Source organism: Cynocephalus volans, chromosome 6, assembly GCF_027409185.1.
Source record: "Cynocephalus volans isolate mCynVol1 chromosome 6, mCynVol1.pri, whole genome shotgun sequence".
Taxonomy (NCBI): Eukaryota; Metazoa; Chordata; class Mammalia; order Dermoptera; family Cynocephalidae; genus Cynocephalus; species Cynocephalus volans.
Genome location: NC_084465.1, coordinates 81,207,237 through 81,234,716, shown reverse-complemented (window position 1 = coordinate 81,234,716; position 27,480 = coordinate 81,207,237). Strand labels below are relative to the sequence as shown.

Here is a 27,480-nt window from a genome sequence, read left to right as displayed (position 1 = left end):
AATGTGGTTACTAAATCTCTTCATCTCTGTTCTCCTTAACCCCAAGATTAACAGAAAGAAGATATATTATAGTGCTACTGTGTTCATTTCTAAAGGGTTTGAGGGATGATTCACTGGCTATGATACTAACGATGTTACTGTTTCTGGATTGATGGAGTATGTTCTTAAAGTTTTAACGTTTTCCTTCCTACCTTTTGCTGTAGAAATAATGAAAATAAATCATATATTCTTAGACATGTCTAAAAGGCAAACACAACAAATAGTGGACATTTGCAACAGTAAAGTTTTATCCTTTTTTTTCCCCCGACATTTTATATTCTTTGCCATTTGTAAACTCAGCTCAAACCTTGCATTACTCAGATGATTATTGTCATATTTATTATAGTAGAGCAAGAACACTTAGAAACCATTTAAATATTTAAAAGGAAAAATAAGTTAATGTTTTTACATCTATAGAATAGGCTAGGGGATGATAATTATATATTTATATAATTCACAAACCACACAATTCACCCACTTACAGTCAGTGACTTAGCATAATCACAGAGTTGTGTACCTTTATTACATTTAAGAACATTTTAATGACCTTACAAAAAAACCTTGTATCTGCCATCAGTCATTTCCATATCCCCCCAAGCTTATAGCTCTAGGCAACCAATAGTCTTTTATTGTCTCTGATTTTGCCTATTTTGGGCATTTTATATGAATGAAATAATGATGTGGTCTTTTGTGATTGGTTCTTTTACTTATCATAGTGTTTTCAAGGTTCATCCATGTTGTAGCAAGTATTAGTACTTATTCCTTTTTAATTGCTGAATAATATTCCATTGTACAGATATACTACATTTATTTATCTATTCATCAGTTGATGGACATTGGGTTTTCATGTTTTAGAGTCTATGAATAATGCTATTGTGAGCTTTCTTGTATGTGTTTTTTGTGTGCCCATATATTTTCATTTCTCTTTAGTATACACCTAGGAGTAATTTCTGGGTTGTATGGTGTTTAGCTTTTTAAGGAACTACTGTTTTTCAAAGTTGCTGTTCTGTGTTACATTCCTGTTAGCAATGTATGTTACATTCTGTGTTACATTCCTGTTAGAAATTCCAGTTTCTCCGTATCCTCATCAGTACTTGTTATTATTATCTGTTTTGTTGATTATAGCCAGCATAGTGCCTCTGAAGTGTTATTTCACGGTTTTGATATGCATTTCTCTGAAAGCTAATGATATTAAGTATTTTTTTATGTGCGTATTGGCCATTTGTGTATCTTGTTTTAGAGACATGCCTATTCAGATCCTTTCTACATTTGTTAAATTAGGTAACTTGTCGTTTTATTATTGAGTATACTGCTACCTGTTATTTTTGTAAGTGCAATTTTATTGGACAGTCATGCTTATTTGTTTGCATTTTGTCTATAGCTGCATCTGTGCTTCAATGACAGGATTGACTAGTAGGGACAGAGGTGATGTGGCCTGCAAAGCCTAAAATAGTTGCTGTTTGGCTCTTTAGAGAAAAAGTACCCTTTGGTGATTATAGCAAATTCAGAAAATCTAAGGAAAGAAATAACATTTTGCAAAACAGGTATGTATTTCTTTGTAGCCAGAGATGAATAGAAACATTTAGTAATCAGCAATAAAATTATCTTTTACCTTTATGTAAAAAAGCAATAAAGATGACTTTAAAAAACAAATTGATTTGCTTCTTTCTCTTTTTTATTCTTTCTATTATCAACCTAAATATAAGAATTGTTTTTTCAGCTATAAATAACGTGTTTTATATAGGCAGCCACTATATTTTTTTGGGGAAGTGATCCTGCAACTTATGCTTAATGTCATGCTTTCTACATAAGGGAATAGTGAATGCTCAATAAATTCTTGTTAATAGAGTTCACTTTTGTGACTTCCATATTATTTTTTTTCCACAAAATTTTAATAGGCCTCACTATTGGGTCTATGAATGATTCACTTATCAGGTAAATTTACTAAAACTCTTGTTTATTAAAATAGCATCATGAGTTTAACTTTTTATTACTTTATTTAACATACTTAAGAGGATGCACACTTAGCCCCAGGTTATAATTATTTTTTTCTTTACTGTAGCTGATTAAGGCCTTCCGGCTCTTGTTCTTTATACTCAACCTCTGAAGTAGTGACTATGCTTTATATGTGTTCCTCTATATAAGTTGTGTATTACATTCTGAGATCCAAATTCTTTAGAACGTTGTGATCTTTGACCTCTTTGAAGCATTGGAACACAAGATGTAGAACTGAACTTCTTATACAGTGTTATAGTTCACTAACTACCATTTCCTTTGATAAAGTTATATAAAACTGCATGCTAAGTCCTTTGTTTCTACCAATTTGCTTATAACTTTTATGAATCAGAATATTTCTTTTTGTTGTTAAGGTGGAGTAGAGGGAACACTGAATTGAAAGGAACCTTGATTTGTTTAACAAAACCTTGGTGTCACTAACTGTGTAACCTAGAATATATAATTTAAGTTTTGGCTCTGTAATTATAGGGACTTGTGGTAATTATGAGTAGTTGAGTTTGCTTTCAGTTCTAAAATACTAAAGATTCTCTGGTCAAGTTGGTATTAATCTTGGTTTGTCTGTCAATCATACCTTCTTATAAAATATTTGCTAACATGCTTTACCACATTAAACATTTTGAATACCATTTGGGGAGTTATTTTTTAAAGTGTGTGGAGTTGCTAATTAGAACTAATTTACTTTGGGATTAAAGTACTCCTTTGAACCGTTTTTTTTACTAGTAGGAGTCTAAGAGTGGGATGATAATAAAGTTTACTTAAACCTTTTAATACATTTCTATGTGGTCAGAAAAGATGCTTGACTTCAAACATAAAAGACATTTACTAGACTAATCTTTTCTTGATGATAAAAACCTTGTATGAGTGAAATTAAAAAAATTTTTTTTGATTCACCAAACACTGCTGGCCTTTATAGAATGCTGAAAACCCAATAAATCTGTAGGGTTATAAGTCTCCTATTTCAGGTTTACAGAGGTGTTAATGCTCTGATTTTAAGCTATCAGAATGAAGTCACTGAACATAGTATGAGATGCACAAAGTTGGTGCTTCCACTCCAGCACATAACTGGGGGTGCTGTAGCCAAGTGAAGGGGTACAGACAGATTTGCAACAGTGAAGTAATTAGACTTATTTCCTTATGTGGTTGCTAATTGTGAAGCAAAGAAATGCTCATATATTTTTGTGGATTATGGTAGGGAGTAGTAGTAAATTTAATGTAGGTTTAGAAATGTTTGTCAAAATCAAATTAGTTTTATTGTTTTTAAGCAATACTAACTAAATCCTTAATGTACAAGGATACTTGAAAAATTAGTAGAAAAATAGAATTGAAAGATAATATGAAGATAATATTCATATTATGAGCAATCTCAAAAGCGCATCTTCCCATGAGCTTTTTGAAGTACTCTTGTAGATGATTAAAGGAAAAAAAGAAGGTGTTTTAGAGAGATGGTTGGGGTAACATGTAGTATTTTTGAGTGCATTGAGATTGGAAGGTGGGAATTGATTTAGTGGATTTAGAATCAAGCTTACAATTTTGTGCCTTTAAAAATTTTGCTCCAATTCAATTTCAGGCTTAGTTTTTGACACAAGTAGTCCTTCAAGGACTCTTGAAGGATAGAAACAAGTAAAGGATTTATTTTAAAGGGTATATCCTTTCTAATAGTGAATTATGAGGAAGAGTTAATGTATGATTCAATGGCTCAAGGAAGAAGGGATTTTTTTCTTTCACATATAGACTGCCCACTTGCTTTCTCAACAAAAAATGTCTGTAGGTTAGTTAATCCTAATGCCCTCTAATAGAACAAAATTTTTCTCAAAATCTTAGAGATTCTTGTCAAAATCTATTATGTTAATTTTTAAAAAAATTTCTGATTCTTTTACCTGAAGTAAAGATCTTTTACATTAGTACATATTAATATAATTTTATGTGATTGTTTATTATATTGACCTTGCCGATTAATATACCTTAAAAAAAAAATCCTTTGTGCGTATCCCTTTCTCCTTTGAGATCCCTTTCAATTCTAAAATACTGTTTCTCTAGACATGTGTGTCTATATACTTATGCATATGCGTACATATGTATATATGTGTATGTATGTATATATATGTATATACATACATATTGTGCAGTATATAATAGTGTACTATGCCATTCTCATTGTTTTAAAATAAGGTCTTACAAGTCATTTTTGTGGAAAAATAATGTGGCATCAGGAGCATAATATTTATTACAGGATTATTCCTATGGGAAAAAACACCTTTTTCATCATTTTGACATAAGGCACCTTTTAAAGGCGAGTATTCTGTCATTAATGTGAAGATTGCCTTTACTATCAGTCACTGTCTTCTCTAGTCAGGCAAGTCTACAAGATGACCCTTGCATATGCATATACATATATACGTATGTATATGTATATACACACACACACCCATACTCATTCCCCTCCTTTGCTCATTCTTGTATCCTTCTCTCATATACGTACTACTCATTTGTCAAGTTTTAAGTGTAACATCCTTAATGAAGCATCTTTAAATGACAACATGTTAGTTAATCTATTTAATTCTCAGTGTGGCTCTCTTCAACACAGTTTTAAACTATTTTTGAAATGGTACCAATTTTGTACTACTGTAAAGGAAGCTCTCAACGTATATTCAGCTAGCCATTCTCCATTCCCTGCATATGACATACTTACACCCATAGTCTTAAGGCAAGGCTAATAGACTTATTTCTGTCCATGTCTGTTTTTACCTTTTGAGCTTTCAGCTTATCAGAAGTCAGTTGTGATCCTGGGCTCCACCTCCAGAAAATCTGATGCAATTAGTCTGGTGTGACTAGAACATCAGTGATTTAGAGGAGAAAGATAATCAAACATGTTTTAAAAAAAAAAGAAAAAGTTGTGTTTATGAGCCTATATATTCCAGTCATACTTTTTGTTATAATCATATAGTTTAATTAACTCTTAACTTAGATTGAAGAAATATAAATATGGAAAGGTAGTTTCTATGAAAACTAAATTACTTGCTTTATAATTACTCAAAACTTAACTAGTTGAATTAAGTGGCAAAAGGTAACTGAGATACTGAGAGGAAGTCTTAAAGGACTCTGCTTCAGATTGTACAAATGTCTTTACTTATCATGCCATTTTAAAGAAACTGGAGACCATAACTTTTGCAGTGAGGGAGCAGTTTGTGGTTTATTCGAGACAAGGGGCACATTAATACCACTCAGCAGAACCCTAGCCAAAGAAAAGGTCTTCGTCCTACATGGAAAGATTTATATAATTTAAGTTAAAATGAAGTGTATTCATGACTCTCTCTTTTGATCAAATGTTAAGGTTTACCTACTGACCAGTTACTACTTTTCTGTATACTCTGCCTGTGTATATGTGTGTGTGTTCTGTTATTTAGTTAATATAATCATAGGCTCATAGCTGTACGTGTCCTTAGAGAAAACAAACCCTGGGAAGTAATGTGACTTGCTGAATTACATAGCTAATGAAATGGTGGGCCTTTTACTCAAATAAAGGGAATCTGTGTCAGCACAATGTTCTTTCCACAAATATTTAATAGATTTTGGTGTTGTTTTGTGTTGCTGCTGATGAGCTGTGGTCTGCTTCAAATAGATGGAACAAGTGAAGAAATTTATATGAAACTAGTATCAGCCCACATATTTTGGACATTCCTCGCCTTTTTAAAGCATTGGCATTAAGTAACTTTGGAGAAAAAGAACTTCTTAGTATGTGGTCTATTTCAGAACTTTAAGGAATAAAGAAGCAACTGTTGTATATGCTTCCTGTCACCATTCTTTAAGCATCTGTTGTTAACAGTACTGTGACCCTGAAAGAGGAGTCAATAAAGTAATATGTATTGAGTGCCTCCAATGTTCAATACATTACTTAGCCACTGGGGATACAACTGTGAATAAAACAGGCACAAAGGCACAATTGAATAAAACAAAGTCTGTGCCTTCCTGAGATTTTTATTCCTACAGTGAGAGTATTTAACTACAGGTTGTAAGGCTATAAAAAGTGAAAAGTTTGGTGCTATTAGAATATATGACTGGAGAACCAGACCTAGTCTGAGGGAATAGTGGAGGGTGGAATGAAGTTTGCCATCTGGGACTGACATTTTGGATGAACTCTAAAGTATAAGTGGGAATTATCGAGTGAATGTGGGGGAGGAAGGGAAATTATGGAGAGGGCAGAGGTGAGCAAACTTGGCAGAGGAAATAGTTTGTCTAGAGGCAGATCTGAGTTTGAGAAACAGAAAGATAGCCTATGGGTCTGGAGAACAGAGAGGAAGGAAGAGGGTGAAATAGATGATGAGGAGGAAATAAGTGAGGGCGCAGGTATGTAAGATCTTAGAGAATGTATTCATGCCTAGTCCTAAGAGTAATGCGGAGTTACTGAAGGGTTATTAAAACTGTCACTTTTTGCTACCATTTTGTACATAGCATATTTTGTTTTTAAAGGTAACTCTGTTTTAATGGAAAATAAAATGGAGGAGAGATGAGAGTGGATGTGAGAGACCTAGAAGTAAGATAGTGGAATTAGGAGTAGAGATAAGGGCATGCAAAATTTATGTTCAGAGAAGTACACTTTATAGTTTGCTTTGCTTTGCTTTTGTACTGCAATTAAAATTTCATTGCTTGTTTGCATTCATGGTTAACCTTATTCTTTCTTGCAATCATTCTATCAAGATATATAAGCTTCAGGGGCCTACTATAAATTTTATTTTTTTCAGGTTAAGGTTGATCATATCATTTATTCTCTTGGTCATTAGGAAATATGTTCTCTTATCTTTATATTCAAGAAATGACAGCTTATGAGTAATAATAATAAAATGAAAGTGTCAATAATAGGATCCATTGTGTAATAACCCAGGTGTTTTTACTAGAATAGGAATTATGTGGGAGAGTATTTTAATCAAAGTGGAAAAGTGCTTTGACTGTGGCATAATTTAATAATTGGTATTAAGAACTCTAGTAGAAAGCTATGTATTGGATGCAATAGAAGGAAATATGGCTATTACATAATTGAATGATTTTTATTCATACTCACATTTCATTTATTATGAATTTATCATATGCCATAATTTTGAGAAAGTACTGTCACCAAAATATTTCTAATTTTGTTAAGACAGATATTATTAGAAATTGTTAGTATATATTCTCCTAATTTATAAATGGGAAGCAATGTGCTATTGTTCTTTCTAATCTAGAGAAATTCCTTTGCGTTGAGATTCATGTTAGGTTTGCATGTAGGAGGTAGAAATGAGTCAAGCAGAGGGAAAATAATGACATTGGGTAGAGATATAAAATACTGTTCTTCCTATTTTCCCCACCGTCAGCATATTTCTATATTAAAAATAGAAATCTGTATTTAAAGTTTAAAGTAATTTTAAACTTTAAAATTATTTTTGCATTGCTTGATAATCTCACTTATTTTAAATATCATTATATCCTCTATAAAAAATTGAGATGGATTTAAAATGCCTTCCAAAATTGGTAAATTTTATTTTGTTTGAAAATTTCAGTAAATAGCATTATACCATGAAACAAAACAGATATAATTTGAGAGATTATATTTTGTTTTCTTATAAATTTGTTAGAATGAACTTTATGGATTGAATGAGCTTTATGGATTGAATAACCTATACTAAGTAAACTATTTTTATACAATTTTGAAGTGTGGATGATTTTTGAGTAAATTTTCATGTAAAGATTTTTTGAAAGGTGCTTATACAGATTGTGAATTTAAAAAAAATAAGATCGAGCTAGGTTTTTATTTTAGATTTTACGTCGAAGCTCAATATTGTTACCAAGTTTAGTTATATGTTTATATGCATGGCTCTTATATTCTAAATAATGTTAACCCTTCCTCAGATCCCTGAGCTTAGGGATACCTTTTTGTGTTAATTTGTATTTGTGTTCATATACTTATAGTTCACTTTCTTTTCTTGTATAGAACAAACCATGGTTGTACCTTTAAAAACAAAAATTAGTGTACGAGTGTTAATAACTTAAAGTTTTTATTTGAAAGCAGCATCTGTTATTTCCTCAGTGCCATTACTACTCTTTATAGTTTTCTCTCAGAAAGTGACAGTAATCAAGTCAACTTCTTCACTCTCTCTATTATACATGTGTGCGTACATGTACATAATGAATTATGTTGTACTTTTCTGATTACTTCATTTTCCAGCATCTTCATGAATAGACTTTGTTCTGCCACTTGGCATATTTCAAAAAGTATGAATTAATTTTAGTGCTATTTTAAGAAAAACAGCATTGAAAAAATGTTTATTTAAAATTATCACTCAGTCTTAGGAACAATGTAAATTATTTTTATGTTATCTGTTTTATTTATTATCTGTTTCGCTGGTGTCCTGAAATAGTAATGTTTCTTGAGGTCCATTGCTTTTGAGATAGAGTACTAGATGACTTCATAAAATTAGTAATCACCTTTTCCTGGGTATTCTATAGGCTTTTTTTTTTTTTTTTTTAAATGTGTGTGATATTTGACATCATTTTTTAAACCATTTCTGTGTGATTAGTTATTTCTAATGGTCAAGTTTTTAAGTGCTGTTATATGCATACAGAAATCAGTCAGGCTCATACCAGTGGTACGTGGTTCAGAACTTGAGTTATATAACTAAAAACAAGAATTTGGAGAATTCAGAAAGGGTTCAATAAGAAAACCAAGAAATGTCTGTAACATTCTTGAAAGCAAGCAAAAACATTCTGAATGCCTATGTATTCTCATGTCTGGGTTGAGAAATTGCGTGATATACTTGTCAGACTCATTTCAGATTTAACTGGGAAAAATTAATTTCTTTTCCTATTATTTTAAGCATTTAGATAGTACATTTAAGCTTTGGCACATAAAGTAATTCAAATAATATTAGACGACTTAATAAAGTAGATTTGATATACTTTGAATATTGTGAAATGAGGTAATAATGAACAAAAATCTCAGTATAAATTTGCAGTCTTTGTGATAATAATGTTGTATGTCAGTAGTCATTAAAATGAATTTTATTTTTGGTAAAGCATTTATATGATGCTTTTATGTAATGTGTTTTCTGTAAGGTCAAAAGAAATAGACTGGCAACCTTATTTTACTACACGCATTGTAGATGATTTTGGCACACACTTACGAGTATTCAGAAAGGCTCAGCAGAGAGTAACAGAGAAAGATGATCAAGTAAAAGGTAATGTCTTTATTCCATCTAAAAATTAGAATTTAAAAATCTGTTTTCATTTATAACTTCGTATATCTTGAATTGTTCCTTTCTTTGTCCAGGTACAGCAGAAGATCTTGTTGATACCTTCTTTGAAGTTGAAGTTGAAATGGAGAAGGAAGTTTGCCGTGATCTAGTGTGCACTTCTCCCAAAGATGAAGAAGGTTTTCTTTCAGTATAACTCTTTTGAGTATAGGAACTAGTGAGAGACAAGTTTACAAAACCAGTGAACAAATCTAAGGGTGAAATTATTTTTACATAGGACCGACAGCATAGAAAAGACACTATTCATTTTATTTTATTTTTTAACTCTTAAAAGTAGTTTTCAGATTCTTTTTTCTTTTTTAAAGGTCATCTTTAAAAATTAACCTGTCTTCTTTTAAAATATAACAAGCACAAACATTTTATAATTGAAAATTTAAGTTTTGAACTATAGTAATTTGTCTTCCCCTTGAATTTATTATTTCTACTTCAAGAGAATACCTGTTACCCTAAAATATTTTCTAAGGAAATGATTATAATGATTTCAAATAAAATTTATAGACGAATGGACTTGTCTTTGTGGAATGTTAGTACAGACAAGTTTTAACTGAGGATCTTGTCTTTTCCTAGTTTTACAACTATTAAGTCTTTTGCTAATTGGCACGTTTTTTAATTAACAGGATCATCTATATAATTATATTCCCGGAAAGTGTCAGAATAGGAACAAGTACAGAAAAACATTTCTAGTTGTGCAAATTGTTTTCTCAGATTTTGAAAATATACTAAATGTTTTTATTTCTTTCCTTTGCCATTTTTCTTTCTTCTTTTTCTTTTTTCTTCTTCTGTTTTTATATTTATTGTACAATTCAGTTTTTAATCATCAGTTTATTAGCATTGATATGAAATAACTAAATGTAAGGAATAGATGTAATGAGGTGCAGTGCTTTTACATAAGTTGAGCTCTCTTAAATCAGTAGAATAGAAGAGCATACTTTCTCCTTTGTTATTATCTGCTGAAAAAGTGGAGGATTTTTTCCTGAAAGAATTATAGGTATATTTTTAAATGCTCTATAATTTTTAAGTATGCAAAGGTTAATGTGTCGTAGAAGTGCAAAATATATGGTGCATCTAAAACTGTTTTTAGGAAAAACACTTTTGTGGTTGAAGTTTCTAATGTGATTTTAAAAACTGATTAAAACTGAGAAGAATTTAAAAAAAATACTAGCTTGATTAATGAGTAGTTATTATTTGGAGAACAATGTAGGAATTTATATAATGAATACTGATGTGTACTAATTACTAAAATAATAAGCTGGTATAAACAGGAAAATGCTTTTTCCTACCTTTTTATGTGTCTTATCAAAAGTAGATGGAGACTATATATTTTCTAGTGTTGTTATATCTACTTTTTCTGTTTTTAGGGTTCCTAAGGGATTTGTGTGAAGTCTTATTATATTTATTGCTACCTCCTGGAGATTTCCAGAACAAGATCATGCGATACTTTGTCAGGGTAAGCTTAATCTCATACCAAATAATGGCTGTAAAGAAACTTAGAGCAGTAGTTCTCAAAATTTTTGGTCTCAAGATCCTGTTATACTCTTAAAAATTATTGAAGATCCTAAAGAGCTTTAGTTGATGTGGGTTTTCTCTATAATATTTACGTATTATATATTAAAACAAAAATATTTTTAAAGCACAAGAACACACGGGCATACATTTCATTAGTTGATTCATGATGCCATCATACCATTATATACCTCTTGAATGTGTCTCTGTATGTACGTCAAAGAATGAAAGTGAAAGGTAAATAATGTCTTAGTTTTATTATGAAAATGGTTTTGATGCAGACCCCCTAAAAAGGCCTTGGGGTCTTCCCACCATTTCCCAGGGTCCCTGACCAATTCTTTGAGAACTGCCTGACTTAGAGTTAGATGCTCAGATTTTTAGTTATAACAAAGGTATGTTTTAAAGTTTTTTTACTACCTAAATTAGGATAAAATAAAAGTAACATTTCTGGACATAAACTGGGCTACTAAGATTGTGCTTTTCGTAATTAGAAAACGAATAAGTCATATGAAAGCAGCAGTCTTGGACTCTTTATTCCCTGAGTGTGAACCTTTGGAGTAAAGTTGTATGTGCTAATGTAAAGGAATAACATTTGGCTTTGGTTGCTGATTATGGTGCTGGCTACATATGATCTTATCTTGGTTAAATGGGTAAAATGAAAGTCTGTCTTCCTTCAAGACAGATGCCAATTCCTGAGGTGTGCTTTTATACTTGTATGTTATTGTATAAGTAATACCACATGGTTTCCTAACCCCTACCTACCGTGAGTTCAGTGTACTTCTCAGGTATGTTAGTGGTATTGTGTGAAATGGGTAGATAGTGCTTAGTTTTGATGGGAAGAGTCTGATAGATTAACTATTTTTTGTTAAGGCCTATTGCTTGGGCTACTCTTTATCCAGGGTGGTAAATGCCTGGCATGCCTATCACTAGATTCACATCTACCATTGAAGGAAGATAATACTAATCACTTATAGCACTTGTTCATGCTGAGTGTCCATTTGGCATCTGAATCTTTCTTCACTGTGTTTCAAACAGTTACTGTTAACATGGTATCTCAAGCAGCATTTCACATGGCTGCCCATTGCTTCCCTTCTTGAAACTCTGTCTTTTCTTTGTTTCCATGTCACTACTTTCTTTTGATTTTTTCCTCCTTTGGTCTCCTTTTTAGTCACCTTTATACTCCTTAACTCCTCTTCTGCAGTTCTAGGTCTCCTTAAAATATTCATGTTATTCAGTCCTAGGCCCTCCTCTTGCTCATTCATTCCTGTGGTTTTAAATGCACTCCACATGCTAATGAGTTCTAAATCTATATCTTTAGTACAGACTTCCCTTCTGAACCACAGGCTACTTTGACCAGCTGTCCATTTGAAATCACCACTTGAGTGACCCACAGGCCTTTTCAAATGTCCAAAATGGAAATCCTGTTCTTGATCATCCAGCAAATGTTTCAAATCTTGAGTCTTTCCAGATGCTTTCAAAGTCCTGTGTGATGTGGCTTTATCTCTCTAACCTTCATGCCATGCAGTGTCGGAAAAAAACCATAGCTGGACAGTACTTAAAGTGATAAAAACAGACTTTATTCAGTTATTATTGCAACAGGGAAAAAGAGTGCTCAGTGTAGTACTGGACTCAATTCCAAATACAATAAGAACAGGAGGGGATTTATAGCCAAGGAGCAGGGGTGGGGATCAGTAGATGGAAAATTACTAAGACAAAACATAAGGGGTAAGAGGGGATTCTGGTTAAAGAGATTTAATGGGATTCTTGCTGAAGGCAGGCCAGGATTATCAGACATCAAGGGCAGGGGATGAGGAATTTGATGATTTTACAGAGAGTGGGAGAGTTCTAGGTAAACCTAGTTGACAGGATTCTTGCTAAAACTGAGTGATGCAAAGATAAACAAATAGGGAAGTCCAAAAGTTAAGGCCTGATTGGGAAGAGGGTTCAGAGGCGCTTGACTAAAGTTTGGTCAAGAGTAGTATCTTTGTTATCTGTTATCATATTACAGCCACACTGACTTTCTTCCCCAAAAGTACCAAAGCCCCACCTCCCCCACCCACCATAGGGCTTTCTCATCTCCTTTTTTCCTCTGCTCAGAATGATTCTGCCTATCCTCTTGGCTAAATTGTATTCTTTCTTCCTATCTCACTTAATGTCCCTTCCTAAGAGATGCCTCCCTAAGTACCCAATCTGAAGCTCCCTCATAATTCCCTTTTACCCTAGGTAGTACTGTTTTTTTTTTCGTAGAATTTACCATATTTTAAAATGATACATTTGGTTGTGTTTACTTACTTGATGCTTCTTTCTCCCAAATGAATTGTAGGTCCCATGAGGACAGGGACTATATATGTATTTATCATCCTTATATACCTATTGGTTAACACAATACCTGGCATATGATAGGTATTCAATCAGAGAATCAGTTTTAATGCAAGAGGACACCCAATTGCCCTCTTGCTGGCTGTGGTGCAGTGCACATGTTGTTGAAGCTCCTTGAGGATTAAGCCGACTCCTAAGAGCCGTGAGTGAAGGTCTGCCTTGTTACATGAGGTTATTGTTTAAGTAGGATTCTATGAGCAAATATGTTTTGCTGTAGATCTCTCTTTTAGGCCAGTATTTCATTTCTTTTTGATTAATCTAATTGAGTGAGGATAATTGTAGAGCACAGCATTCAGCAAATCAGTTCTTTTTCCCTTCTAACTTGGTAGAAGTTCTTTATCAGTTTTCTTTAGTCACTAATTAAATCCACATTTTCCCAAAAGACATTTTTGTTTAGATTAAATAACAGATGAAAGAATTCTTTCCTTTGTATGGATACTTTATATAGATTTTACAAATCACTGTATTTGATGTAATTGCTGTTTAATTGTCTCTGCTTTCTTTCCATTAATATGTTTTATTCATTTAAAGATTCATGGCTTTAATGACTGTTGGGAAAATACAATAATCAGGCCCCCTCGCCCTGGGTCAGGTTGGGGGTGGTACAGCATTCTTTGTGAGCAGGTTGTGTGTGGGTGAAGTTAGTGTGCTGGTGCGGTGCCGCCACCTTGGCTGGCATGGACAGCCCCAGGCTTCCGCTCCGCTGGCCATGCTTTTCAACCTACGGCTTCCAAGGACCTGTTTGCCAGTTACCTAGCTCGTAGACCTGTGTGTGAGGGGTCTGGGAACCCAGCCTGGTATGTGAAGGGTTTGTGACCCAGTCTGGACAACGGGCTTGAGGGGTCTGTGAGCTCCAGACCGGCCCTAGCTTGGCAATTGGCCTAGTTGGTGCCAGATTACAGGCAAGTAAAAGAGCGCTACAATTGGCGACGTAGGCAGGATTCCGACATTAGTAGTAACTTTACAATGACTATATCTTTTAGGACCCTAAATCGACAGCTGGTGCTGTCTTCTAGACATGGGGGTCTTAAAGTAGGAATTACATGGAAATGGCTGCTTACTTTGGAATATTTAGAGCTCTCACTAGGACCTGTATAGGAATTGTTGAGGCATTTGATTTGCTCTTGACTAGTCAAACTCTTTTATGAGACAAATTAGGAGGTCAAAGCAGTTTTTAAAGAGAGATTGACTAATTGTCTTAACTAATAAGAAACACAAAATTTACTCGTAGTTCTTCCCCATGTGTTTTTTTCTCATTTTGAAGAGAAAGTTCAGCAAAACATTTTTTTTGTATGTGTGAATTTTCTCCTTACAAAGTACATTTAGAAATTTTAACAAATGTGTCCAGAAACATAATTTAAAGGAATTACATAAACAAATGTAATTTTTAAAAATTCAGAGACTAAATCTAACCTTGAAAGCAGCTATTTCTTGTAATTTGGTACTATAAAGTGTCTCAAAAGACATTTCAGAAAATTACTGGCACCTTCATTAGTGCCTTTTGGAAATCTTAATTCGTCATGGAGTAATAGTTGTCAGAGACTCTGCACAGCTTACAAAAGTAGAACTATATAAAACATTTCTCTCAAGGAAAATAAAGATCGCTTTCTATGAATTTTTACCAGAAAATGGCTCAGATAAATTAGAGATCTGAGAAGAAATAAATAAATTGGTATTTTACTTAGAAAAGTAAAACATCCTGTTAATCTTGTGTTTTAGCTTCTCCAGTATTCTTAAGAAATGTTTCATAAATTTAGATATCATAAACATTAAGGAATAAAGATTAATGTCAGGTGAAAACATTGTATTAGTAGAGTCAGTATTAACATTTTTAGTTTTCCATTCATGTGTCAAATGCCTACCTTATTTAAAACAATGACCTTGAGAAAAACAGGAGGAGGTAAATATTTCTGGAGACACATAAATCAATAGATCAATTGACCAATCCCACTCATATACAGAGGGGTCCTACTTAGTTGTATTCTATTAGAGAAATATATGACATAAAATTATATAGACAACAATAAATGATAAATGCTGTAAAAATAGGGCATGTGTTTATTTTAAACATGAAAGTGAAAAAATATTAAGCTGGAATGATCAGGGTTTATTTAATAGGAAAATTGATTCTGCAGTCAGTCATTAAAGGAAGTGCAGAATTTTAATAGAAGCATAAACAACTGCAAAGAATGGGAATGTGTATATTCTAGAGAATGGTGAGTAGATTTATTCACATACTTATTATTTTATTTTTAATATTTTTTATTAGGAAAATAAACAGAGACATACAGAGAATACAATAAAAATTTAGGTACCAACCACCTGGATTTAACCAGTGTTGGTATTTTATGTAGTTGCTGTTTCCTCCCTTGAAGTAACCACGATTGTAAAATTTATGTTTACCCTTTCCTTTTCTTCTCTATTTTTGTACTTTTAATATAGACGTATGAATCCATCAACACCTTTTAGTCTTATGTTTTACCTTTTAAAAATTGACATAAATACTAGTGGACTAGAGGTATTCTTGTTTTATTCACTCAGCTCTTGTCATTATGGAGATGAATCCATGTTGATATAGGTAGCTTTATCTCATTTATTTTAAGTGAGATGAAGTAGCTCTGGTTATCAAGTTTTACTTTCATATGTATCATGCCTTTCTTAAGTAACACCATTGTGTTAGGAAATTTACATTATGCTACTTATATGAGAAGTATATTAGACTAAATTTGTGTTTGTTTTCAAAATTTTTTTTTCAGGAAATCCTTGCACGAGGAATTCTTCTTCCTTTAATAAATCAACTCAGTGATCCTGATTATATTAATCAATATGTTCTATGGCTGGTAAGTAGCTTATAGAGTCACAACTGTATTTTTGAAACAGTTTTTTAAATGTAAAGTAGAGTGTGTAGATCAGAGTGATTAAGCAATAATTTATTAAATAAACTAAATAAAATTCTTTCTAAAGTAATCCTGCATTTCCAATATTTCTCTTTGCTTGTATGTTGACTGTTCTGGCCAAAATCTCTTTAAGCAGTTTGTTGATTATCTTCCTTACAATTATGGTGCTGCTACTATTTACTTAAAAATAGTAATATTTCGCCACATGTGTGTATAGGTGAATATTTTTAATACCTACTATTTGGTTTTGAATACCCCTTGGGATTTGAACTACTTAAATAGCATGTACTTCACATTTTATACTATATAATGAGATAAAATATGGATAGAACACTAGAATGAGAATAAGAATCTCTGTGTTCTAGGTCTGTTTACGTAAGTTGGCTTAGTGAGTCCTAGGTTTTTCCTCTGTCAGACATATCAAAGAGTTAGTGGTAACTAAGTTTACTAGTTCTAACTTTTTTATCTTTTCTAATTATATATGCATTTCCTCAGTCACATTTCATGGTCACGAAAGAAATATAAATAGGCTCTCTGCTGGGAATACTTTGGTGTATACGTCTGGGCTTTTGATTTATTTTCTTAAATCTGGAATTTCTTCTCTACATCTGTCTTCCATTAACTCAGTGTAGCTTTCCTAGGAAAGAATTACTTGATTGTTCTTTGATTATTCCTAGGCATTATCACACTTGCCATTGTTTTGTTGTTATTGTTACAATGTTTGTCCCTCCCACCAGACTGGGTTACCTACAGTCAAAAATTATCTCATTACTTTTGTATTCCCAGAGACTTTCCTGGAGGTCATTGAACTTGATTCTTCTTTTCTTTTTTTTTTTTTTTTAAATTTTATTTTGTCGATATACATTGTAGCTGATTATTGCTCCCCATCACCAAAACCTCCCTCCCTTCTCCCTCCCCCCCTCCGCCCCAACAATGTCCTTTCTGTTTGCTTGTCATATCAACTTCAAATAATTGTGGTTGTTATATCTTCTTCCCCCCCCCCCCCGGATTGTGTGTGTGTGAATTTATATATTAATTTTTAGCTCCCTCCAATAAGTGAGAACATGTGGTATTTCTCTTTCTGTGCCTGACTTGTTTCACTTAATATAATTCTCTCAAGGTCCATCCATGTTGTTGCAAATGGCAGTATTTCATTCGTTTTTATAGCTGAGTAGTATTCCATTGTGTAGATGTACCACATTTTCCGTATCCACTCATCTGATGATGGGCATTTGGGCTGGTTCCAACTCTTGGCTATTGTAAAGAGTGCTGCGATGAACATTGGGGAACAGGTATACCTTCGACTTGATGATTTCCATTCCTCTGGGTATATTCCCAACAGTGGGATGGCTGGGTCGTATGGTAGATCTATTTGCAATCGTTTAAGGAACCTCCATACCATTTTCCATAGAGGCTGCACCATTTTGCAGTCCCACCAACAATGTATGAGAGAGTTCCTTTTTCTCCGCAGCCTCGCCAGCATTTATCGTTCATAGTCTTTTGGATTTTAGTCATCCTAACTGGGGTTAGATGGTATCTCAATGTGGTTTTGATTTGCATTTCCCGGATGCTGAGTGATGTTGAGCATTTTTTCATATGTCTGTTGGCCATTTGGATATCTTCCTTAGAGAAATGCCTACTTAGCTCTTTTGCCCATTTTTTAATTGGGTTGCTTGTTTTCTTCTTGTAAAGTTGTTTGAGTTCCTTATATATTCTGGATATTAATCCTTTGTCAGATGTATATTTTGCAAATATTTTCTCCCACTCTGTTGGTTGTCTTTTAACTCTTTTAATTGTTTCTTTTGCTGTGCAGAAGCTTTTTAGTTTGATATAATCCCATTTGTTTATTTTTCCTTTGGTTGCCCGTGCTTTTGGGGTCGTATTCATGAAGTCTGTGCCCAGTCCTATTTCCTGAAGTGTTTCTCCTATGTTTTCTTTAAGAAGTTTTATTGTCTCAGGGTGTATATTTAAATCCTTAATCCATTTTGAGTTGATTTTAGTATACGGTGAGAGGTATGGATCTAGTTTCATTCTCCTGCATATCGATATCCAGTTATCCCAGCACCACTTGCTGAAGAGGCAGTCCCTTCCCCAGTGAATAGGCTTGGTGCCTTTGTCAAAGATCAGATGGCAGTAAGTGTGTGGGTTGATTTCTGGATTCTCTATTCTATTCCATTGGTCAGTGTGTCTGTTTTTATGCCAGTACCATACTGTTTTGGTTATTATAGCTTTGTAGTATAGCTTAAAGTCAGGTAGTGTTATGCCTCCAGCTTTATTTTTTTTGCTCAGCATTGCTTTGGCTATTCGTGGTCTTTTATTGTTCCATATAAATGTCTGAATAGTTTTTTCCATTTCTGAGAAAAATGTCTTTGGAATTTTGATGGGGATTGCATTGAATTTGTATATCACTTTGGGTAGTATGGACATTTTCACTATGTTGATTCTTCCAATCCACGAGCATGGAATATCTTTCCATCTTCTTGTATCCTCTCTAATTTCTCTCAGCAGTGGTTTGTAGTTCTCATTATAGAGATTTTTCGCCTCATTGGTTAACTCTATTCCTAAGTATTTTATTTTTTTGGTGGCTATTGTAAATGGGCAGGCTTTCTTGATTTCTCCTTCTGCATGTTCACTATTGGAGAAAAGAAATGCTACTGATTTTTGTGTGTTGATTTTGTATCCTGCTACTGTGCTGAAATCATTTATCAATTCCAACAGTTTTTTTGTAGAGGTTTTAGGCTGTTCGATATATAGGATCATGTCATCTGCAAACAGGGACAGTTTGACTTCATCTTTTCCAATCTGGATGCCCTTTATTTCCTTCTCTTCTCTGATTGCTCTGGCTAGTACTTCCAACACTATGTTGAATAGGAGTGGTGAGAGTGGGCATCCTTGTCTAGTGCCTGTTCTTAAAGGAAAAGCTTTCAGCTTTTCCCCATTCAGGATGATATTGGCAGTGGGTTTGTCATATATGGCTTTAATTATGTTGAGATACTTTCCCTCTATACCTAACTTATAGAGGGTCTTTGTCATGAATGAGTGCTGAACTTTATCGAATGCTTTTTCAGCATCTATAGAGATGATCATATGGTCCTTGTGTTTGAGTTTATTAATATGGTGTATCACATTTATTGATTTGCGTATGTTGAACCAACCTTGCATCCCTGGGATGAATCCCACTTGATCGTGATGAATAATTTTTCGTATGTGTTGCTGTATTCTGTTTGCTAGTATTTTAGTGAGGATTTTTGCATCTATATTCATCAAGGATATCGTCCTGTAGTTTTCTTTTTTGGTTATATCTTTACCTGGTTTTGGTATCAGGATGATGTTTGCTTCATAGAATGAGTTTGGATTGCCAGCCAAGAATACTCTACCCTGCAAGGCTATCCTTCCGAAATGAGGGGCAAATAGTTGATTCTTCTTTTCTGTTGTCAACTTTTTTAGAGTCCCACTAGGGTCTACCAAAAGCTTTAAAAATATGAATATCTACACAATTAAAAATGTAAAAAAAAATGCATATCCTTTGGTTAGGAATTCCACATCTAAGAAGTCATTATAAGTGATAATGAGCAAATTTGCAACAATCTATATTTAAGGACATTCATGGCAATATTGCTTATATTAGTGAAAAATTGAAAGCAACTTAAATGTCCAAAATAGAGGATTAATTTAATGAATTATGGCATATTGATAGACTTGAATATAATGCAGCCATTGAAAATGATGGTAGTTTATCTTTATGAACATGAAAAGATGTTCATGATATCTTATAACTGAAAAGATAACTAAAAATGGTTTATATGCAAAGATATATAATCCTATTCTTCTTAAAAATGTGTAAATACTTGTATATTTATGAATAGCTATATAATTCTGATATGATATGCACTGAAATATTAATAGAGATGTAGTAATTTTTCCCTATTGTTTGTGTATGATGGTACTTCCAAAATTCATGGAATGATTTGAATTATCTTTTAATTCTGTTTTTTCCGTGAGCTTCTTGAAGTACACTTGTGTTTCACTTCACTTACAGTGAGTATGGGTTATGCAAATAAAAACAGTATTTTTTTTTTTTTTTAAGAAATAGGAACATACAGGTACAATTTAAAAACATTTAAGAAATAAAGTAAGGGTAAATGGTGTTAAAAATTTTGTTACAGCAAAATATACCTCATAAATATGTACAATGAAAAAAATGTATTAACATGGAAAATTAGATAATGTATGCTAACCTTAAATAATCAGTATACAATAATGTATGTTCTTACCTGTTCTGCAAAAATGGGAGCAAGTTCACCAGAATATTACAGTTATGTCTCACTCATAGAACTAGGTATTATTTTTATTCCTATTTATATATATATTTTTAGTATTTACTTTTCTTTTGCTGAGCAGGTATTAACTGCATCATTACATAATAAACATTTTGAGGAGGGCTTAACACATACTCAAAATATTTCTAACCACCAAGTTTTTACTTTTTTCCTCCATAGTTGGCCTGTGTATGATGCTATTGTATGATACATGGGTCTTTGTATTATTTAATAATAGGAACCTGATTACTATTGTACTTCGCAATAAAATATCAGAAAATATATTTAAAAGAGAATGTATCAACAAAAGATATTTACTGTACATTGTTGTCTTGTTTACACTCTTTTGACATTATTCATGTGTGAAGACTTTTAGGCCATAGGAATTATAAAGGTAAATGTAAACTAATTCTTATTTATTCATTCAGTTAAATTACTTTATTAATGAGATCTGTTTAGTTCAGAAGAGTATAGTAGTAACATATCTTATGTATGTTTAAAGTGTTAGGGTCAAAGCCTGCCTGGGTGCCTAGGTAGGAGCCAAAGACAAGTCCACTCCACCTGGAAGTGGTCAAGAAGCAGAGCATGCTTGGAGACCTAGGCAGAAGCTGAGGGCAACCTCTTGCCCACCCAGAAGTAGGCAAGAGAGAACACCAAAAACACCACTTCCACGTAGGTGGCCTGCCACAGCCATGACTGCCACAAAAGTGGCTTAATACCTACCATAACAGTAGCCACATCCACCATGCAGGTGGCCTGCCAGACACTCAACTGCATTGACTTGAGGAGAATCACCAGCGGAGACAAGAAAAAGGACCTCTCGCTCCTCAAAGCCCACTCCCGAGTAACAGAAGAAGCAACTGCTCTACCAAATGACCAGATATCAATGTAGAGACACTAGAAATATGAAAACCCAAGAAAATATGACACCACCGAAAGAATACAGTAATTCTTAAAAACCAGTCCTTATAGTATGACTGAAACTAATTCTGAGCAAGTCTTAAGGGAACTCACTGAGATTTGAGAAGACTCAGACCATATAATGAAATGAGAAAAAAAATCCAAGATATGAAGGAGGAAATGTACAAAGAGATTAATACCTTAAAAAAGAATGTAGCAGAACTCATAGAACTGAAAGTTTTAGTCAACAAAATAAACACAACTGATAACTTAAGCAGCTGGGTATAACAAGCAGAAGAAAGAATTTCTGATTTTGAGGATAGTCTTTAAATAACCCAGGAAAACGATAGAAAGGAAAAAAGAATTTTTAAAAAATGATGAAAATCTAAGGGAGCTAGTGGACAATCTTAAGCACAAAGACATTTGAATCATGGGTGTTCCAGAAGAGGAGGAGAAAAGCAAAGGTATGGAAAACCAGTTCAACAAAATAATGATGGAAAACTTCCCAGGTATAGGGAGAGACACAGGCCTTCAAATACAGGAGGCTCAAAGATCACCAAAAAGATTGAACCCCAAAAGATCCTCTGCCAGACACATTATAGTTAAACTGGCAAAGCTCAAAGACAAAGAATGTTAAAAGAAACAGGAGAAAAGCATCAAGTCACCTATAAGGGAGCCCCTATCAGACTAACAGCAGTCTTCTCAACAGAAACTCTACAGGCCAGAAGAAAATAGGATGATATATTCAAAATACTAGAAAAACTTCCAGCCCAGAATACTATCCCCAGCAAGGCTATCCTTCAGAAATGAGGGAAAAATAGTGTGTTTTCCAGACAAACAAAAGCAGCAGGAGTTTATCACCACATGACCAGCCCTGCATCAAATACTCAAGGAAATCCTGCCTATGGAATTCTAAAAACAATAATCACTACTACGAATACACGTGAAGGAACAAAACCCACTGGTAGAACAAAAATGCAAACAAGAAAGAGAAAGAAACCAAGTCTTAACTACCTCGAAGAACCATAATGATAATGTAATAATGTCCCTGCTTTATTTCTGAGTTTAATATTTTGGTCTTCTCTCTTTTTTTCTTGGTCAGTCTAGATATAGTTGTGCAAATTTTGTTGATCTTATTAAAGAATCATATTTTGGTTATGTTGATTTTTTGTATTTTTTAATATCCTTATATATTTCTGTTGTAATCTTTGATATTTCCTACTTATATTTGCTTTTGGTGTAGTTTGCTCTTTTTCTGTTTTCTTAAGGTAAAAGTTTACATTACTGATTTGAGATTTTTAAACTTACAAGTGTAAGTTTTCCTCTAAGTCCTGCATCCTATAAATTTTGATATGTTGCACTTTTTTATTTCAAAGCACTATGTAATTTTCCTGTGATTTTTCTTTTTACCCATTGTTTATTTAGGAACGTGTTTAATTTCCACACATTTGTGAGTTTCCTAAATTTTCTTCTGTTACTGTGGTCAGTGAACAAATTTTCTATGATCTTAGTCTTTTTAATGTACTAAGACTTGTTTCCAAAACAAAATTTTAAAAAGTCAACTCTGTACTCCATCAATATGTATAATCAACACATTTCAATAAATAAACAAAAACAAAAGCATTAATGTTGCCCCACAATAGTTAGGTATGATTTTCAAGTAGTTATTTACATCTAAATATGAATTTTATTTCTTTTTAAGAAAAACTACTTAATGTTAGCTCTTATCTCTGACTGTGAAATAGATCATATGTGATTGGTTCATGTTGTTATCTCTAACTATAACAGAAAAATAAAAAGGTATTTACTTGTTTCTTAAATGCATTCTTAGAAAAATTAGGTCTCTATTACTTTATACTTGAATTATTCTCTTTTCTTTATTTTTGCAGTAAATTTTATATAAAGTGAAATATATGGTTAATTCTACAATTCAATGAATTTCGATGTGTACATGTATTCATGTAAGCACCATGCCAGTCAAGATAGAGAACTCTTCCATCATCCCATAAAGTTCTCTTTGCCCATTTCCAGTAAAGCCATCCCCTCCTCCCCTAAATGGCAACCCCCCTCCTGCTTTTTTCCCACCATAAATTTGCTTTGCCAAATTTATGTAAATATGCACTTATATAAAGTGGAATCTTATAATATATACTCTTTTGTGTTTGCCTTTTTCTGCTTAACTTACTGTTTTTGAAATTTATTTATGTGTTGTGTCTATACATAGTTCATTCTTTTTTAGTGGTAAGAGTATTCAGTTTTATGAATGTACTATTAATTGTTTACCTAGTCTTCTATTGATGTACTATTGTGAAACAAAAAAAAGAAACTGAATATTTTTCTATAATTCTTTTCATGAATGTATGTTTTCTTTAAAGTAAATCATTAGTAGTGGGATTATTAGGACATATGTATATTTAACTTTATAAGAAATTGTCAAGGTATTTTACATCAGCTAGATGGTGGAATAGGAAGCCCCAAATATCATTCCCCCCACAGAAATATCAACCTAACTACAGTAACATGGTCCAGAAAACCTTTATGAGAACTCCAGAAACAAGTAGGAAGTCTCAGTACCCCCAGGTAAGCTTGAAGCCAAGAGTAGCTGCATTTAAAATGAGTAAGAAAAGCCATTTTATTTCAGCTGTGTCAGCCCCTCCTTCATGCTGGCATAACTCATGATTAGGAAGAAAAGCCTAACTTTCCACTATATACCAACTTTCCCTATATACCAAGCAATCAGTTCTGCAGCACACACCAGCTGGGTGTACTCTAATTCTATTTAATCCTTACACTATGTACCTAGAGATAGTGTCAGATTCCATAGGTTGAAGGCTTAGTCCAGCAAGACAGCCCCCCACTTCAGATGCCAGTTACAAGTTTAGGCCTTTGGAACTTTTGAATGACTGGCTGTAAATTGGGGTTTCCCTGCTCTGGTCCAATTAATTTGCTAGAGCAGCTCAGAAAACTCAGAGAAAAACTTACTTATGTTTACTTATTATAAAGGATACTACAAAGGATACCTGCGAACAGCCAGGTGGAAGAGATGCATAAGTTATAGTATGGGAGAAGTGGCATGCAGCTTCCATCCCCTTTCAGGGCTCACCACTCTGGAGGAACCTCCATGCGTTCAGCTACCTGGAAGCAATGGGAACTTAGCCCTTTTGGGTTTTATGGAAGCTACCCTATATAAGCATGATTGATTAAATCATTGGCCATTGGTTTTTCAACTCAGTCTTCTGCCCCTCTTCCCTTCCTGGAGTTCAGGGATGGGGGTGAGGGTGGGACTGATAGTTCCTATCCTTTAATCACATGGTTGATTTCACTGGCAGCCATCCCCCCATCCTGAGACTATTTAGAGGTCTCCAGCCACCAGTAATATTATTTGCTTAAAAAGACACTCTTACCACTTCTCTGATCCCAAGTATTTTAGGAACCGTATGTTAGGAAATGGGGACAGAGACTAAATATATATTTCACAGTATTACAGCAGTGTACCAAAACTTATGGGATGCAGCAAAAGCATTACTAAGAGGGAAGTTTATAGCACTAAATGCCTACATTAATGAGGAAAAATCTCAGATCAACAACCTAATGTTACATCTTAAGGAACTAATGAAAGAACAAAGCAAACCCAAAGTTGGTAGAAGGAAGGAAATGAAGATTAGAGCAGAAATGTTAGAGAATAAAGAGCAAAAGTAAGATTTGATTTTTGAAAAAATCAAAATAGACAGGTTAAGTGGGGCAAAAGAGAACAGACTCAAATAACAAAAATCAGAAATGAAATAGGTATTACAACTGATATCATGGAAATAAAAAAGATGGAAACAACTACTATGAGCAATTATAGAATAATTATAAAAGAACTATGAATAAAAATATGCCTGCAAGTTACACAAACTAGAAGAAATGGGTAAATTTCTAGAAACATACAACCTGTCAAAACTGAATTGTGAAGACATAAAAAATTTGAACAGAGCTATAATGAGTAAGATGATTGAATCAGTAATCAAAAACTTGCCAATAAAGAAGAAATCAGGACCAGCTGGTTTTACTGGACAATTCTGACAGATATGTAAAGGAGAAGTAATACTAATTCTTCTTAAAATTTTCTAAAATATTGAAGAGGAAGGAATACTTCCAAATTCATTGTTCTGATAACACAATCAGATAATAAAGAAAACTGCTGACCAAATATCCCCATTGAAACCTGACACAGAAATTCTCAAGAAAATACTAGCAAACTGGATTCATTAATACATTAAAAGGATTACACACCATGATTAAGTGGAATTTATTCCTGGAATGTAAGAATGCTTCGACGTATGAATATCGGACATTGTAGTACACCACATTAATAAGCTGAAGGTCAAAAACTACATTATTGGCCCAACTGATGTGGAAAAAAAAATCTCAACACACTAGGAACAGAAGGAAATTTCCTCAGCACAATAAAAGCCATATTTGAAAAGTTTACTGCTAACACCATACTTAAGGGTGAAAAACTAGAAGATTTTCCTTTAAGGTCAGGGTCAGGGCAAGGATGTCTACTCTTGTAACTTCTATTCAACATAATGTTGGATGTCTAGGCAGAGCAATCAGAAGATAAAGAAATAAAAGACATCCAGATAGAAGTTAAAAATTATCTTTTTGTCGATGACATGATCTTGATATAGAATACCCAAAAAATTCCATACACAAACAGAACTGATAATCAAATTCAGGAAATTTGCAGTATACAAAATCAACACACAAAAATCAGTTACATTTCTATATACTACTAAGAACAAACAAGGAAAGCATTAATTTCCTGGAAAGGAAATTAAGATAAGCATACGTTTACAATGGCATCAAAAAGAATGAAATACTTTCAAATTAACTAAACCAAGGGGGTAAAAGATTTGTACAATGAACACTACAAAGTATTGTTCAAAGAAGTTAAAGACACAAATGAATGGAAACACATTCCATGTTCATGGATTGGAAGATTTAACATTGTGAAGACATTCATATTACCCAAAGTGATCTGCAGATTTAGTGTAATTCCTGTCAAAAACCCAATGACTTTCTTTTGGTGGTGTTGCAGAAATAGAAAAAAACAATCCTAAAATTCATATGGTTTCTCAAAAGAACCCAAATAACCAAATCACTTTTCAGAAAGAAAAATACTCTTCCTCATTTCAAGGCCTATTAAAAAGCTGCTGTAATCAACACAGTATGGGACTGGTATAAAGACAGACATATAGACACAGTGGAACAGAATAGAAAACCCAGAAATAAATTCTTTTATATGCTTATATTAGTTTATTTTCAGTTGCTTATAACAGATGACCTAAAACTGTTGCTGTGGCCTAAATGTTCTCCCAAAAGTTCATATATTGGAAACTTGACCCCCATTGTAATAGTGTTGAGGGTGAGAAATCTAATTGTAGTATTTGAAACATGCAGCTTTTTTTTTTTTTTTTGTCTTTTTGTGACCGGTAAGGGGATCTCAACCCTTGGTGTGGTTTTGCCTGCACCGCGCTCAGCCAGTGAGCGCACCGGCCATTCCTATATAGGATCCGAACCCGTGGCGGGAGCGTCGCTGCGCTCCCAAGCGCTGCACTCTCCCGAGTGCGCCACGAGGCCGGCCCAGAAACATGCAGCTTTTAAGAGGTGATTAGATTGTGAGGACTGTGCCCTCATGAATGGATTTATCCATTTATGGAATAGTGGGTATGTTCTGATGGCTTTTTAAGGAGGGCAAGTGAGAAGGTTAGCGAACTCTCCTGTTCAGCCAGTTTTCACTATGTGACACTCTTGTTGCCAGGGGATCTTGTAGAGAGTTCCTACCCAGAAGAAAGCCTTCGCAAGATTTGTCCCATGGACCTTGGACTTCCCAGCCTCTAGTCTGTAAGAAATAAATTTCATTCTTTATGAATTACCCACTTTCATGTATTCAGTTATAAGCTACAGAAATGGACTAATATGCTGGGTAATTTATAAGAAAGTGAAATTTATTCTTACAGTTTCTAGACTGGTAAATTTGAGGTCCTGGGGGTGCCTCAGATGAGGGCCTTCTTTTTGGGAGGGACTATATACAGAATTTCCAATACCTGAACTTTTGGAGGACACATTCAACTCATAGCATTCCACCCCTAGCCTTCAAAA

General features: G+C 33.7%; 1 protein-coding gene across 3 annotated transcripts in view; it reads left to right on the top strand.

The window, feature by feature from the left end:
- Positions 1-27,480, top strand: part of SNX13 (sorting nexin 13) — a 157,628-nt gene that overhangs the window by 58,744 nt on the left and 71,404 nt on the right. For all 3 annotated transcript variants that reach the window (XM_063099107.1, XM_063099106.1, XM_063099105.1), the window contains 4 exons: positions 9,139-9,260; positions 9,353-9,454; positions 10,694-10,782; positions 15,974-16,057. In XM_063099107.1, the coding sequence (XP_062955177.1) occupies positions 9,139-9,260; positions 9,353-9,454; positions 10,694-10,782; positions 15,974-16,057 (397 nt within the window). The remainder of the gene's footprint in view (positions 1-9,138; positions 9,261-9,352; positions 9,455-10,693; positions 10,783-15,973; positions 16,058-27,480) is intronic.